At 41.0% G+C, this 18,123-nt stretch overlaps 2 protein-coding genes across 7 annotated transcripts in view; one reads left to right on the forward strand and one right to left on the reverse strand.

Annotated features, from left to right (window-relative positions):
* LOC117160516 (glutathione S-transferase 1-1-like) overlaps positions 1–18,123 on the forward strand; it is a 157,410-nt gene that overhangs the window by 79,125 nt on the left and 60,162 nt on the right. The window lies entirely within an intron of this gene.
* LOC117160460 (cyclic GMP-AMP phosphodiesterase SMPDL3A) overlaps positions 3,599–18,123 on the reverse strand; it is a 49,719-nt gene continuing 35,194 nt past the window's right edge. For all 4 annotated transcript variants that reach the window (XM_033341186.2, XM_033341188.2, XM_033341189.2 and 1 more), the window contains 4 exons: positions 8,418–8,598; positions 6,701–6,810; positions 5,934–6,109; positions 3,599–4,917 (listed from right to left, as the gene is read on the reverse strand). In XM_033341186.2, the coding sequence (XP_033197077.1) occupies positions 4,665–4,917; positions 5,934–6,109; positions 6,701–6,810; positions 8,418–8,598 (720 nt within the window). In that variant the 3' untranslated portion in view covers positions 3,599–4,664. The remainder of the gene's footprint in view (positions 4,918–5,933; positions 6,110–6,700; positions 6,811–8,417; positions 8,599–18,123) is intronic.

Raw genomic sequence — 18,123 nt, forward strand, 5'->3', positions numbered from 1 at the left:
AAGAAAGCACAGAAAAAGTGGAAAAAAAGAGGGAAAAGAAGGGGCCGGTTCTTTCTTCCATTGTAGACTATTAGGGAGACGATCGCGTGACAAACGCGAGACACTTTATATCGAACGGAATACCGCCTATTATCGTTGATCCTCGTTTGAATTGCAAGGAGCACCGGTGAAAAGTCGAATGCGAACGGACGTCTAAAGAGAGTTCGCGTTCATGCGAACCCAGAATTAGGCCACTGCTTAAAACCTCCGTTTGCAAGGAAATCATGCCTTCTTATTTCGTGCTCGTTCAGTAAACGAGAGAATTTCATTACTTTTGGGAGTTGACGTTTGCGATGTTACCTGAACGAGAATGCGTAATTATAATGTATATATTATCTAAAAATTCAAGATGTCTCGCTGATTGGTATCTCATTCGTACGTACCTTGATTACTAATGTTTATGCATAATACGTATACGAAACGAACTGCACGTAACGGCAAACGTTCGCAGGGTAAAAAATTATTCTCATTGCAAGCACCAGCGATTTATACCCGTATATCGTATAAACGAACTCCATTTACTCGAGCATGTCGTTCATGCGACGTATCTTCGCTTTCCTATCGTTTCGGTCAATTTCGTGCGAGTCACGAGAGTTCGCGAAGGTCGATAGCGATTCGTAAATTTTCATGTCGCGCAATAACAAACGGAGCATCGAAAAATATTAAAATGACGACGACAGAGTGAAATCACGGAAAAGAGTTTACGTCGATAGGAATTTTATTGCCGTGCCATACAGGCCTCGTATCAGTGTTTCGAGAGAAGTTCTATAAGCTCGAGTCGCGCGTTCATGAAATCACTTTGCGACAGGCGTAGAAGCAACGACTGCCACAATATCGTTTGTTATAATGCACGTGGAATATAGGAAACGCAGTGATAAACGAGTTTGTGTTGAATAGATAACGAAAATCTCGTCGATTCGCTCATCGTTTGGCAGTTTGCTCGCATTTATTACTGATCATTCATCTCTGCTACTTCAAGCTCCAACATCTTACGTTACAATATGTAAAATATATTGCGTCTATTTTCATTGTTAGTTATTCCTTAGTATATAAAATTTAATTTAAACAAAATAATGGTTTACTAGTTTCTTCTGGTGCACTGAATGAAGAACATTCATCCGTTGCAATACCACTGGCACTAGTTTTACAATCTGTTCCATACCAATCGATACCGTGAGACTATCGTGAAATTACACGTGATTATATTGCCTACCTCGATACTACCTATAATTAGAAACGATTCTGTTCATTTAGTACGCACTTTTTAAATACATATCTTCATTTGGTACATACTTCCTTCCCATAACACGCCATTGTGTCCAAGCTTTTTACGTTACAGTAACGTCAATAAAGTGGGGGAAAGTGCATAAGCTGCAGAACTTAGCCCGAACAACGTTGGACTAACTACTATCTCGCTCCATTTCCTCTTCTTTCATTCCACATTTACTGTACCCTATTGTTTACCTTAAAGACAAAAGCTGGAAAGCTGTTTAAAACGTGTCTGAAAGTAGACAAAACATGCAGTAGACTCCATAAAAAAAAAAAGAAAAAAAGGGAAAGGATGTCGTTCGCAACTAGCAACGACCGACCAGCTGATTCTGGATAGGCTGTAGCGAACAAAAACCTTAATTTAAGACCCCTTTTACTCATCCACTCCGCCGCTTGTTAGACGGCCGGAGAATATTAATTTACCTGGTGGGTACAGGACCGTTCTAAACGAGTCGCCGCGAAGCAACAGTCCGAGAATCTTCGTCCTTGCCGGTTTGATACGGTTTCGCGACAGGAAACCCTGGGTCTCGTTACGTCACGTCGGTGCAATTCTCGACATTTTCCTCTGAATGTCCGTTTCGTGTTAATGAACGACTTATCTTCATATTTGCTGTCACCACGTGCACGAACCGGAGCTCGTTTACGGAAGTTGGCTAGCTACTCACCAACTATAGTAACTGCGGAATTAATTGAGATCTCGCTATCCTATCTTGTTATCCCGGTAAATTGTGAATTTCTACTAACCCCGCGCATTGGTGTAGCTTATTTAAGAACGTGCCTCGAAGCATGCGGAAATAAAGGTAAAGAAAACGAAGAAACGACAAAGAAAATTATGCGTTCGCCTGGAACACTGTGAACAGGAAGCAAACGCACATTCAGTCACAGAATAAAAAGATGATAAAGAAACTAGTAACTATTAATTGCATGAATCTGCTCGTTCGTGCTGGTCCTGGATTTTCATTAAATTACATTGTCCAACGTTGTTTCCCTTTTGATCGCATGTCGAGATTGCACGCTCGCGCTCACAGTTCACCAGGCTGATACCATTATTGTTTATTACCACTCGTAACGCTGTATTCGAAAACTCTGTCGACGGCGAAACGACCACTAGTGGAAATTAACTGGCCTTGAATATGCAAAGATCGTAAATTCGTCCTCCTTGAAACTCCTTGAAAAATCGTTCCGGGTTCATTGATAAGGGTGATATAGCGGTGTTTTGTCTCTAAATTTCTAACTGATCTAAATTATTCTGGAAATAGCGTTTTTCAACTTGTTTCGCTAATGGTTTCTTGTAACGTAGCAAATTATCGTGTTATTCTTTTCCTTTCCTTGGTGGATATGTTAGTTGGCTGCAATTTTCATAACTTTATCGATGTATGGACAGCTAATTAGACCGAACGTTTATTTTAATATTCAGCAAAACTGGCAAGATCGATATTTCAGTTTGCTTGGTAGAATGCGTTGTGGCAGTAATATTTCCTCTTGAACAACCTATTCTTCGATACACGCAATTTCTAGAAAACGTAAATATTGAAAATAAAGATAAATATGTGATGGATATTACGAAGCAACGAGAAACTACGAATAAATGTAAAAGCTGTAGAAGACGTAGAAAATATTGACGATGTGGAACTTAAAATTTTTATGATACTAAAACAAATGATTTTAGGAATGTAATTAATTCTGCGCCGAATGAAATAGATACGAAGAAAAATGGCTTTCCTGAAAAATATCATGACGTTTAATGATTCGTAAAACGCAATACGGCAGAGATAAGAAAGTTCGTTAATAAGAAAGTCAGAAAACAAGGATCGATACTTCCAGATTGGTCCTTCGTTTTTTCCGGGCTATCAGATCGCATTACATTCTCGTAGAAAATGAACAATAGCAAATCATCTGAAGATGGCAGCAGCTCGAAGATGGAGTCAGCTAGTCGTTATTTTTATCGTTATTTATAGTACAATAATAACTGGATCTGACTTTTAGGATATTTTTCCTGTTGATATCCATTGTGGTTGAAAAAACTGTATCGAAATGTAGCCAACATCCGAATAAAAATAAAAGTTACAACAAATGGAATTGCTACGGTTTTGTTATATGCAGATATATATAGTACATCACTAGAGTACATGTAGCATATTTCACGTAGTAATCTTCTGATTGTTTCGCGTAAAAAAGTATTTATTCCTTTAAAGTCATTCCAGTCTAACGATAAGAACGTCGGATCATCGTCGTAACGGGAAAGGATTAACGGGATCATGTTTGGATTAAAATAACTCATAACTAGTAGTTACAAATCCATGACTCGTTTATTAAGAAATACTGTATTGTTCCGACAATCGCGAAATGGTGGTACGATACGATAATGGTTCTCGGAGTTAAGAACGTTTCGACGCAGTCGTCCCGGGGTCACCGACGTCCCTCCCGCTGACGGTGGATTCGAGTCGTGCGACATCACCGAATAACGAACGGTTTCACGAGATCGATCGTGTGTTTCATGCATCGCGTAAATTCGTCGTTCTCCGTTACGTGGATCGTTCTTTGTGTTCCGCGGCTGATTTTAGGCGCGCGCCGCGCCCTAATAAATACGATTCTCTCGTGTTAAAACAACGCACACAAACGTTTAAGAGAAGCAAGTACAACATCAAGGTTTCATCGATTTCTTTCATTTGCTTTCGTTTGAACCATGTTTATATTTCAGGGTTACCCTGTCGATCATCTCCCTCTCTCGTCTCGCGGTTACATCAGGTCGAGCCACTCGCCACTACCGAGCAAATGCCAATCATGCCATGAAATTTCGTAGACCGAGTAATTAAACGATCGCTCAAACTGCGAAGAAGCAGTCGTTGGAGGCGATCATCATCCCGTCGTTCGGCATACATAGAAAATACTGTGTTTGGATGGGAACGCTCGCTTCGAGCCTACGAACGAATCCCCGCGGAACGCGCGACGTGATATCGCTGTGGCGTTGAGAAGTCCCATTTTCCCGTGACGTCCAAACCCCTTCGCGTGATACGACAGAGAGAAGACGTGGACAAAGAGACAGACATCGAGGCAGACACAGAGACAAAGTGAATCACTCGCTGCGGTACATACCGACGCTCCCTTCCCTTCTCTATCCGGCTGCTCCCCTCGTGAGCAAACATCGCGACAACGGAACGAGACATCGTCAACTGCGGTGGCAGTGTGAGATTGGCTCGAAGATTTTCTGCCGCTTAAACAAGATCCGAGTTCGACCGGTCGCGCGCGATGATCGCCGACGCAAATGTCATCGGCGCATCAGGAAGAGCAGGGAGCTGAGCTTTTGGTCGCTTTTGTAACGCAGTCGTCTTTCGCCAGGCCGTTGGGATTCCAACCTACCGATTCCTCAGTAGCTGCGCACAAACCAACAGGACGAGCAGGTGCAGCGAGAGGTAGAGTCGCGGCGTGGATGGACCGGTGGAAGCGAGTGCGTACGCATACGAGGAGTAGCATTGCCTGTAGTTTTCTGGGTTCAGCCGGGTGACCGTGCAGTAATGATGAAGAGCGCAAGCTCCGTTCAGCGGTCCTCCGCAGCCCCAAATCTGCTCCACTTCCCGCGGCAACGAGACCGTGTTGGCCGCGTAGTATCTATGGGAATATAAGCGGCCGCGTGCGCGGAAAGATAATCAGCCGTGGAGCTGGCTAGGCTCTGCGAGACGCAAGCCACCGTATCGGGACAGTCATTAGCATCGTAATGACGCGATTGCGTTGAAAAGGGTAGACAGTTATCAGCGTCAAGCGGCTCGAGGAATTATCGTGCCGGATAATTGCTCGAGAAATATGGAAATTATTAATGCAGCAACGGGTTCGGCGCGTATACGTCGCGACTAGCTCGTGCAATCGCCGCATCGGATCGCGTAAATGTTTCCGCGCAGTGTCGAGCACATTGCCACATTGATCCCCGGGTACAGGTGCTGCGTGGTCGCGCAACTTTGTCACGAACAACCTACGTCAGTCATCCGTTAACAGCACCTCCCCGGTGGGAGAGTTTTCAAGGTCTTTCGCGCGATATCGCCCATTTCACGCGATTACGATAGCAGGGATGAGCACGAGACGCCTTGAAAGCGAAATTAAAGCGAATTTAAATTACGAAGTTTCTCGTGAAATTGAATGTTGTTGCAAACTTTCAAAGAATCTAGCGAGCTTCGTTAAACTGCGAATTGCATCGTTTTAAATGTGAAAATCGTTGCTTTCGATCGTACTCGATGTTCTATTTTAATGATAGGTGATATATAAAATACTTGGAATATAAAACTAAAAGTAGGCAAAAAAAGAACAATATAAACGTGTCTACTATTTTTGAATCGCGCCAGCGTTGCTCTATTTTTTTACAAAGTATAGTTCAAACTCAAAGTGCAGAGTTTAATTACGAATCGCGTACCATGCAGCAGCAGAGGAACGCGAAAAAACCGAGAAATGCCAAAGTGGAAATACATCAAAGTAACGTTCCACATTTTCGTACGAAATACTCGAGCCCGAAGGAATAAACGGAACGAAAGGGCGGTTGTAATCCGGATGATCAATGATCCCTGTCCACGATACGATCGCGGTCACGTATTCTGCTAGACAGATGGAAAAATTTGTCGGTCGAACCGTTTACGTACCTGACGAAAGCATAATCATTGAATTGCGTGAATCGGTCAGCCAGGTCGTGAAGAGTGATCGCTGTAATTTCCTGAAGTTCATAGTACTCGAGCAGAGAGTACTCGGCCAACCAGTTTGCCGTCCCGGCTGAATTCGCGTCCGGCAGATTAAGATAGTACTGCGTATAATCCAGCACCTGAATACGACGGAACAGAAGAGAAGATGGGTCGACGAATCCTATACAGGCTGTTAGAAAAGAAAAAGGCAAAAGACAAAAAGATACTTAAAGGCCTTATGGTACTTACTCACTCAGAAAAGTAAGACAACGTCCAAGCGTATTTTTATCGTTTATATAATCGAAGTACGTGCAATAGAAGTAGAAAAGTTTTCTCTGATAGCATTTTTCGTTTCGCGTTGGCGAGGGTTCGGTCGATCAGCATCGACTAAAATTTTCTTCCTATAAACGGTGTTCTACCTTATGTTGATTTACGATCCATAAACGTGAGCTTTGTATAGAAATGGGAGGAAGACGATATTGAACATTTACAAATACGACGATTTGTACCGATCTTCAAGCGTTAATAAGAGTTGTTTTTACATAGAAAGGCTTTATAGTCTCTGTTGATCAGACATCTTTCACTTTACTCACCATAAGCTCTTTAAGTATCGGCCCCTTTTTCCAAACATCTTGTACGCTCTACATTTCTTTCGATCGAAAAATCGCGTAAATAGAAATCGTTCGGTCAGAGACTACGAACGTCACGTAACGCAGAACATTTTTACCTACCTGACCAGTGGCAGTTTCGAATTTGTACAATCTTAAACCTGGATTATTCGGCCCTCCAGGCGTGCTCGGTGATATACTGGGTGCCATCATTATCCATGACACCGGCAGACCTAGCGGCACAAACGTCGTCAGGGTAAAATCAATTATTCTTGGAATTCTTTCCGCGTGTCGCAATGTGTATACATATTTGTGGCCGAACGAGTAGGACGTTAACGTAAGTGAACGTAGAAGAGATAGGAACGTTTTTAAAAGCGCGCCAAACTCGCTGGCGTGACCGATAAAGCGGACTGTAAAACGGCTGAAAAGTATCCTGGCTATCGAACGACACACGCGGGGAATTTATTGATTATCGTTCGCGGCCTCGGTCGTTTCGATGAAGGAACGCTCTGAAAAATATGAGTAGAACGTGACCGAATGGACCTATACAGCGTCGTAAAATTGAACCACCCTGCGTTTACAGTCACTTCACCGACAAAAATGCACAGGCGTTTATTCGATCGTGAAAATTATTTTCGAAAATCTAAGATACTTTAAATATGTCAGGAAAAACGTTGATATTACTGTTATTATTTATAATCATACACGTTTATACGTTTCGTGGATATTGCAGAAATCGGTAAACTACGGTGAGAATAATATAAATCAAGCAAAAGATACAACGCGATAATCAACGTAATCGTAAATTAATCACGAAAATGTAAACAAATTAATACGCTTCAAATGTTGATATGCTTCGACAACACGTCAAAAAAGTTTTAAGTTATTTCCAGAAATCGAAGCAAAAATTCCGAGATATCGAAATCAGTAGTACAGTACGAATGTAAAAGAACTTTTGCGTACAATTATATATATATAAATAGTGGGAAGATTAACAAAGAACGTTTTGCTTTAACGTATATACGATCGTTAATCTCAGGATAACAAAATAAATTGCTCGTTTAAGCTTTCGTTGGATTACGGGCGATCGACATCTACATTATCAGTATATCAGGCAAACTACATAGGAATAATTACCTGCTCGAAGCTTAATGCATTTTATAGATTTTACTGTCAAGCCGCATCCGTGACGGAGTTTGTAATAAAGCACCGACGGCACGCGTTTTTCATCATTCCTTTATGGTTGAACTGGGACGCGTTCAAACTTAGCCAATACGTGTTGGATCGTTAGGAAAGTCAAACCGCTATTGAATCGCCAACAAAGACGCGCTTCAGCCCGCAAACGACAAAAGCGAAATACGATAAAGCCAAAGTCAGCGTGACAAAAGGGAACGAAAGGATCAAAATCACGAATACAGCATCAACGGTATTCACGAGCGTAGCGTTTTGCGAACGGCGTAGCGAAACAATCGCGATAAAGACGCGGTAAAAGAACGAACGTCGATTTTACTTCCATTTCGATGCATTGAACGTTAAATGTTTTCACGCGCGAAGAAAAAAAGGAAGAAAATCCGAGTTGTTAAGTTCGAAGCACGAAGAAGAAAGATAGGCCGGATCAGAAATGTAGCGTGAAGCAAATGTAAGATACGGCTGCGCGCACGAAACTGAAAAAGAAAGAGGAACAGCCACTTGGTGAACCGCGTATCGTAAAAGGTTGAACAGGGTTTTGAGTGCGATACGATGCCTGCGCATCGATCCGACCACCTCGGTTGATTCACCGCGTTCAACCGCCACGCTTGTTGGTATTGCCAACAAGAAGGGACAAGACGTATACACGTACCGGTATCGCTATAGACCACGCGAAAAGTGTCCGAGTGCCAGTGACCGAAGAACTGACCGCGAATGATGTCCGAGTACAACCGGATCAGCTGGAGATATTTGGTATTGTGACGTTCGCTCAACATCGCCGCACCGCTCTCACGATCGTCCACCCCTGGTGGTGTGTGACCTACGATGTATACCTAGAAACATTATACAAAATATCGGTTTAATTCGGTTGTTCGAACGAATCTGATTTTTCGTTTGTCGATCGATCATTCTCATCGACACGTTACCCGTGTTGTGTCCTTTCGTATTGTTAGACAAATTCCAAAATTTGAGGAAACTACAAAAGAATCATTGTCGACGCGCGTCATTTGAATTTTATGCCAAAGCTGTTTTAAAAACACCAAACTTTTTAGTAATTAACGAAAGAAAAAACTTCTTCTTGGGTGAAACTAAAGTTACGGAGACGTAAAACGTTCGACGACCACAGCAAGATTAACGCTATAAGACTATATAACGCTGTAAGAGATTTTTGACGGAATACGAAAAATGTGTCGCGTTAGAGCGTACCCCGTCAAAATTAATAGAATAGAAGGCGATCTCGCCGTCGCCCGCGGCTAGAGGGCTAAACGTAATGTACAGACTTAATTCGCAAGTTTTCCCTGTGGGGATTGTCACGTGACTGCATCTCGATTAAGTAGGCGCGTTGAGCAGCAAGAAGTGTTTCGTGGAATCACTCTCGCAGTAACTGCTCGTAATGAGCAACTCTCTCGTTAGCGTTAGTAAACTGAATTCCGTAAGCATTATCCACGTGGCGTGGAATCAACGCAAGATACGAATCGTGGGCGTGAGTTACCGTGAAATACCTAATCGAGCACGTTCGCCAAGTTAAACGCAGTCTACGCTGATACTGTACCGCAGCTTCTATGTTTAAAGCTTATAAACTGGCTGCTTCCGCTCGATTCCACGCAATGTGAGCGAAATAAAGTATAATAGCGAGAGGGTAAGTAGATGGAAAGTGTACTGCGTGTAATACTTTCAAGTTTCATATTACTTGTTATTAACGTCAAGGGGACATTTGTAAAAGTATCTTTTGTCTTACAACTTTCTTCCTCGTACATTATTTTGAATTGATATTCATTGCATTCTAGTATTTTCGTCAGAACCAAAACGGATCATTTTCGTGAATATATCGTTGTATTTCCCTACTTGAGTATTGATACAATTCAAATAAGAGCTATCTGCGGAGAATCGAATCGACCAATCATAAATGTACCACTTTTAAATTCGGCTGCCTCGGCTTTTCGCCTTAATTGGTATGTAAAATGCGATGCAAATGAACGATGCGACATCGTTGCGATTTCGCTTCGGTAACGCCGTGCGATTCGGCAGGTTTATATTTCTAATAACGCGATGCACACAATCATGCGAGAATGGGATCGCACGCTTTATTTTTTACAAATTTTTTACTTGTTTTTTATGAGAGCTTGCCAATGAAAACCTTCGTTGTTAGTTAAATTACGTCGACGATGCCGGAATATCCTTTTATGGCACAAATGTATCGTGAATTTTCGATAATTCATTGAATTTCGATAATTCGACCAATTATAAATGAACTGACGCGGAACATTCCGCTGTTTCTCTTGCAGCGCCTAGCTAATTTTCTTGCGCTAGGACAAATACACGCGCTAATTCATACGCGGTGTAAAATTTCCATGTCAAGGAACGAAGCCAGAAGCGATAATCTCACGAAGCAAGAATGCGAGGAACGAAGGGCCGGAAAATAGAGAGCGAAAGACGGAAGAAGTAGTCGGACGACGCGTAAAAACCAAACGAAAAGAACCCGTAGGACAAACAAAGGCGACGAGAGATCGGGTTAGAGCAACGACAAGAACTGGTAAAATTGTAACGGTGAAACCGACGGTATGAGTTAAGGAATAAAAACCGTCTGTGCGAAATGATGAAAATAACGACGGTTAAGAGGTGAAGGTGAAGAGGCAACAAAGGAGAGAGAACGTTCTCGTGCAAAAAAATGACGTCACTGGCCAACGGATGATACGTAGCAGAGAAAAAGCGGCAAGGAATCAAAGAATACAAGAAAAGGGAAAGGTACGCAGAGACCGTGAAAAATAGAAGAAAACGTTCGCTAGCGGAAGAACAGAAGCCAGTGTCACTCGGAAGAAAGAAAAGAGAGAAGGTAGGATGGCGCAGCGTCGTCGGGTGGATAAAGAAAAGCTCGTTAAGCTGATAAGAGAAAAAAAGCGGGGGAAAAAGTCCTTTTCCATTCGCACGGAGATTCCTTCTGAACGAATTGCACCGCTGGGAAAAAGTAGATTTCTTTAAACGGTGAATACCGTCGATCGGGCACCGGGGAACGAAACTTTGCCCGCCGAAAGAGATAAGTGTTACGCGGTTCGGTAGGCACGAACGACCCACTCTTCCCAGACATTACGAGCCCGTATATTCTGCTTCCTTCGTATCGCGAAACACCTCTCTGCTTGTCGATTGATTACTTCTCGTATAGTCTCGTTACGCGCTGCACACGCCCTCGATATTGCATAAATCCTGAGAAACCTACGGCTGTCTTCCCAGTTAGCCAACCATCCACCGTTCTGAATTTTCGCGGAGACTGCCAGTTTGTCGCGTCAGTGACTCGTGATTTCCGGCATATCTCTCCGCTTTCCCGCCGCGCTCCGATATTTAATATTCGCCGTTTCAATTTCCAGAATATTTCTCCTGGCCCGAGAGAGAATCTTCACGTGCTTTATTGTGCCAAGCTATGCAAATTATTAGTCTCGATACAGTATCGTTAGAAATTTCGACGTTATTTGTTCCGCACTAAATATTTTCTTCAATTTCTGTTTAAATGCTTCTTCGTTGCTTTCACCTAGATCGAACAAGCATTTCGATTATCTGTAATATACTGCAACACGAGATTGAGATTCTAGGCATAGCGGAAAATTCATATCGAGATATTAACAATATCAAATTCGTGTTCATGAATTTTGGATACTTGATCAAATTGGCGGCGCATGTACGTAGCGAAGATCTTACACGGTCGAAACTTTCTCGGTTTATACTACCGGTATAATTAAGCAAAAGCGGTTATATAAACATAACTCATTTAAAGCTTTATTCGAAAGTTATGATAAAAATAAGAAATACAGAGAGAACGGTACTTTTGCCTCGAATATCGCCTCTGATTTTACGCCAATGGACTTTTATGTGCGTGTAACTTCAAAAAAGAAAGACACATCGAACAGATATTATTGCGTGCGATACGTGTAATACGAACTGATACAAAGAATTTACTGGTTCACCGAGATGAAACGAAATTATTATATTGTATATGTTGTATATATATGTTTCGTTGTACAAACTACAAACTGCAGAATCTTTCATATTTTTTAATAAAGCATATACGTTTCTGCGCTTTGTTCGATAAGTAAGCTACATATAAACAGCGACTATTGCGTTTCTTGCAAACACCAAGAACATACTTATAAAGCGAGGAACGCGTACAGTTTCATAAAAAAATTCCATGCAACTCGTAAGTAACACGGAGAAATTTGAACGCGAGCGAAATGCGAAAGGAATACGTCTAAACATCCATCGCGGGTCACAATACGTCGTTTCTTGCCTTTCGATCAATCCGTAGGGAAGAAACCGTGTAGCGACTACATCGGTACACGGTACTCGTACAGCTTCTCTTTGAAAAAGGACTGTCGTCTCTGTTCGAATACATTCGTGCACGGCCCCGTTCGTACACGTCAGATTGATGGGTACACGGCTTGTATATTAAAAGAAGCCCGAAAAAAATCTGATTTGCAACGTGAAATTGAACTATTTCGCGCGCGATACAGAGAATCGGTACACGTGTATATTACGTGTGGCTTCTCTGACATTCAACAGAGGCAAAAGGGAGCTGGCCTGTCGCTTCGCGCGAATTCGTGTATCGACAAAATCGCTCGTTTTTTTTCCATTTCTTGTTTTTTCGTTTCTCGTTCACGATGTATCGGGAAATTAATCCGTTGCGAATGTCGGCTGTTCTTATTCCCGGACGTGTCACACGGAAGCAGTGCGGCACGGCAGGCAATGAATTTCACTTCAGAAAAGAACTGCACGGTTCCGGGAGAACTTAACGCCAACTTCCGAGTCTTATCGTTGGCTGACAGAGTTTCCAAACTTCTTGGTGAATTTCGAATAGGCGGCGAAACTTTCTGTTCTTTCGTACAATTGATGAACGCGTTCTTTTGTTCCAAAATCGTCTTATACTTTGGACACTTTATTTACAAAACTGGATCGATCGTACACCGAAGTTTAGGAGCAATTTAAGAAATAAATTTTTACCGATGTTCCCAAGTTGGTCGTAGCTGTGAGCTACTTTTTGTATTTATATACGACGCTTGTAACGCTTTCGTATCATACGAAATATCGTTAGAAAAACGTGTAAAAAAAACTGAACTCGCAGCAAGATGGATCTTGATGGCGTAATGATCAATGCCAGTGACAGAAGAAAAGCGAGGCTGAGTGCCTACCTTTGTATGGTTTGCGCACGTAGAGTTCGCGTCACAATCCAAATGGGACGTAGTATGCTTTCAAAGAATCTGCATATGATGGTAAGCAAGATTTTACGTAGTCGTGTTTCGTATACGTTCGTTGCATTCGCTTGCACACGAACGACACGCTTGGAGACGAAAGAGTGCTCGACATTTTACAAATACGCATGGTGTTCAAGTGTTACACTTTCAGGAAGAAGCTGTTCTATCTTTGCCAGACTGCATTTCTGTTACGGGTTATCACGTAGACCAGCTTCGTGCGATACTCGAATTTCTCTGCTCAGCTTTCATTCTAGCTTAGTGATTATGACGCAACATTTGTTCCATTTATCCGAAAATAATTTATCCACGAAGAAAACTCAGTATTTTCTTGTTAGAAGTAAATATAGAGCGTCTACAGATGACTATCGTTTTGAATAATTGCTAAAGTATCGCCAACGGTATGAAAAAGATGTAAATGCGTTTTGTCTTTCTGTTTTATTCATAGAGCACGACAATGTGATAAAATATTCTCCTGTCGAATGCAAAGACTTATTTTCTTTTATTTATACCTGTTCGAAGAAAATCGTTTTTCACGTTGAGCTAAAATATTTTTTAACGGATAGCAACAAACAGAATAAATCCTATATACAAAACATATTTTTTTGTTTTTTTTTTTGTATATAGAAAATACGAAAACGGTAGCTCTCGTGTTATAACAACAATTTAACGGTCCGTCGCCTCTAGAGGAACGAAAAACAATCTTATCCAATTTTGTTTTGTCCATTGCAATTCGATATGTCCATCGAGTGTGCACCAACGAACGAATACAAAAAGTATTGGTACTCCGAGGTTGAATTTAATTTCTCGCGGCTAGCAATAAACGTAGCCGCGCTATCTGGCAGAAAAACAGGCTCACATATAAATTTTTTCCCTAGTGTGCCGGTGAATCTCGGTCGAACGTTGATTTCCAGCTGAAAAGTGCATCGTCGATAGGCACAAAAATCACCGTGCTATTCACGGTTCGGTCGTCGATAAATCGGATAGGGTAACAATGGTGTCGTTGATTGGTCAGTTTCATCCGCTGACGTGTCTAAACGGCTCGTAATTTGTAATCGTATTATCGGTCATCGATCGATCTTCGACATGAGCTTGCGACGATCGTTCTTGCCAATCTGCCGTACGAACGTTTCATATGATCCCCTTACGAACGTTCTGCACAGGATAAAGAGAGAGAGAGAGAGAGAGAGAGAGAGAAAGAACAAAGACAGGCAGCTATAGAATAGGGGAACGAGCGTTGAAAAGGAGATGGAGGAAGGATTATATCTGGCTAGGGCAAATCAGATTTCTATCTTCCGTTCAGCCGACTACACACGGTCCAGCAGGATTTTTCAGAAAACTGCACGTAGAATCTCTGGAGATATCGCGCTTGAGTGATACTTTACAAGGGGTTGAGGAAGATTTACGACGGCCACGGCATTGGCTACGTATCCTAAATTAGTAAACTAACACGTAGCTGATTTTAGTTTTAAATTATTATTGCTAACCCAGGATCGTTTATTTTCCGCGGTTTCCTCATACGCTAACGAGATCGATAAAGCATTAAGTGGTTCCAGCCTGATAACTCGTTTGCGCTTGATATCGGCTTGCAGACTTGTTCGAGCTTTTATCGAAGTTCTATCGTAGTTAGTCCGTTTCACTGGAAATATCAGTAACGCATTTTTGCACCCTTAAATTCTCTATAAATGAAAAATTCAATCGTGTTCTTATTAGTACGTTGCGTTTTCCCGTCTCTCTAAAATTCCATGCTTTAATTACTTTTGCATCTTTCGTGACTACGGTAGGATCGCGGTAGGAACATTTTTTATAAAAATCTATAGAATATCCTCTGTACTTGAACGTGATCGAGAGATCAATAGGATCGGCACGCAACAATTTAGGTATACGAGTATATAGATCCTGGTTCCGTGTATGGAATTCAAAGTCCTACCATAATTTATCACCGCTGGTAACATTCAGCCAGCTTGAAGGATTCTCCTCGTTCTAAACGGCCGGAGGCTCGTAATCGATAACCGATATCTGGAGGCAGCGCGTCATCCGACACCGATATCGCGGCAATTGTAGCGCGTATCCGGCGAGATCGTAATGCAAAGAGCCCACCGGCCGAATGGTAATTGGCCGTGGAATAAATTCGCGGTCGATCTCATTCCGGCCACCAAACTCATAAAGTTCTCTTCCTCGTCGTTCTCCTAGCCGAAAGGGAACATAGGGGTGGGGCAACGCTGGAATTCTTTTCATCGCGGCCGATATGAAATAGACGTTTGTTCCGGATAAAGATCGAACTCGCAGCAGGGGCCGATGGAAACTCGTTTATTGGGCCGAAGAGTAAATTTTCGGGGAAAGAGTTCGGGCTTGATCGACGAGACACATTGCCCGGCCATCTTTCTCCTGCGGAATTCGCTCCACCCTATCGCAGATTCCCATGAAACGATGAAATCATGTGCTTTTGTTCGAAGTATGTTTCTTCGAACGTTAATCGAGAGAAAAATGGAAGAGCAGCTTTTGCTGGTGCAATTCTTTAAAAACGGTATTATACTGGCATCAGATTGAATTTTCATTAATTAGATCGATAAGCGATATTTTCGTATTTCTTTGGTTTCCGAGCATAAAAATAGTATGTACAGATTTTGGGCAAAATCAAAATGTGCTTTATTGTCAACCTGCAATTTATGCTTGATCTTAAATATACGAGGTATCGGGTGTCACGATACTTTCTTATTTTTCCTCGCGTTTGACGGTTTTCGGTTAAAGCGCATACACTTTATATTTAGAAGTATCCCATTTGCCTGTTAAAATATACCTCTGGAAATAAATGAATTTTATGCGAAACAAATTTTCCTGCTTTTGGATTTAATAATACTTGTCTTTGTAATATTTTCTGACCGAATGTCTTTTAGGAATAACTGCATCGAACGAAAAGGGTAGGGAAACGCAAAGAGATAAAATCAATGAAGAATCGGCGATTTATGATGGTTGGTCAGAATTAGAGTTCTATATTAGTGAGATCCATAGTTGAAAATAAAGAATTAAGAGTAAGAGCCATCTTGGAGCTAAATTATATCTTTATTATCAAATATAGTAACTAGTGTCTCATTCGAGGTTCACGTACTAAGCGGCCTATATTTAACCCAGGCTTCCTACAATACGAGGGAGATTTTGCTGCTTGGTATATGGACAATATTTTTACCTATCGTACGACAGTCAATAAGAAAGGAAATTTATATCTTCATATCTGATACTTTTAGAGGAAACAATTTGTAATGTGCACTGTAAGTCTTCCAGTTTTGGTGTGTGTGTGTGTGAAAGTCGTTTCTAAAGACGCGAAACACCGCGAATTGCGGCTATAACCGACTTTTTGCTAAAGATAAATCGATTCGTGATATTTCTGCGCCGCTAGTACGATTACGAGGGTCTTAAACCTGATTCGTTTACAAAGTTCGACGCCAACTTAAGCAGTTGCGGCCTGTTGGTCTGTGCCACTTTTTTATACCATTTTCCCGTAACTTGTAAGCGTAGATATTAAATATCGATCTACCTTCCGCCTGTAGTATATAGCATGTTTAAAGAAGCACAACATCATTGGAAGATAAAGTTCGACGAGTACAATAACTTGGTGGAAGTAATAGTATTTTACAAAATTACTAATAAATTGCAAGCGCAAGATGTAAAATCTCGAGCGTATTAGATAAATTTGGAACAGTTCTTTTTCTTTTTATTATGACTGTAATACTCGCCTCGGTCTTGTGCAAGAAGTATTTTAAAATATGAAAGAATATTAACTTAACGCATCAAAAGAAGCAATTGGGAACAAAGGATATTGCGAAACATGAATTGGAAAATATTACGTAAAAGCTGGTTACTGAAAAGCTTTAAAAATTGTTTCTCTGAAATATTGGACGCGAATCTTAAATTTGCAATATTCGATATCGACGGAATAAAACTACATGTAAAAGAATTTAACAATATTTAATAAACTTCAAAATAGACGATCGTTATATCGATAGAAAAAAGTTCGTAACTTTTATACCTTAATTTCCGCATCTCTGTTCCTTTAGTAAAGAAAGAGTCTGTTTGGTCTGTAAATACAAACAACTTTATTCATCGTGCTTATCCTCATCCGCTTGTTTATCGTGATTGAACTTATTGATTGGTATTATTTATACGTATGTATATAGAAGAGTCAACGCGTTGATCGCATTACGAAAGAAATACAATTCGTAATTCTAGAACAATATTTTCAAAACATAAACTTATCCACGTACGTACACGAGATCTAACGCGTAATAACGAAATAAAAATAAACATACTACCGTTTAATTATACTCGACAACGTACATACTTCAAAATGAACAATACTGTTAGATAGCTGTCTAAAAATACGTAACTAGCGCCGTAACTAAAGGCATTAATCGTAAAAGTTTGTGACAACTATATCTTGGATTTTTGCGTGAAATAAACAAACTAATATATACAATATTAATAGGAAAAAACATTCAAACGTATTTTCCGATACGAACGTAAAAAGTCGATAAATCGATATCAACCGTTTCGTTATTTTTTAAATTTAATTACTTCATTACTACCACCGTTCTACTATTATACATCTGCCACTTAACTCTTTCAATTACCATGTAAGAAGTACATTTTTGCAACTATGTAAAAAAGGTTTTATTCGAAAAGAATTGTCACGTCTACTCGTATCGATAGGATAGCGCTAAATCGGTTTAAAACAGCTGAAACATTGTACACGGGAAATGCTATCGCTTGATACCAATTACATGTAATATTAATGTATCTCGTATCGTTAAATTTCACATATTATATCACCTACTATTTACCAAGTTATATGTTTGTACTTTTCGTTCTCTCGCTCTCTCTTTCTCTCTCTATGACTGTGAATTATTATCATCGTAATTCCCTAAAAAGATAACCATTCTATAAAATTCATCTGTAAGCGCGGTTTATACCGTTGTCTTCGAAAATTTCATACCGTGCATGCAGACGGTATCCCGCGATGGAATGATCATCGAGCTGTCGAACAATATCGAATATTAATATTTCCTGCGAAACTTCATATCCCCACACGGAGAAGGCGGATTCAACGGTCGCTTTCAGGCTATAAAG

Source organism: Bombus vancouverensis, chromosome 15 (assembly GCF_051014615.1).
Source record: "Bombus vancouverensis nearcticus chromosome 15, iyBomVanc1_principal, whole genome shotgun sequence".
NCBI lineage: Eukaryota > Metazoa > Arthropoda > Insecta > Hymenoptera > Apidae > Bombus > Bombus vancouverensis.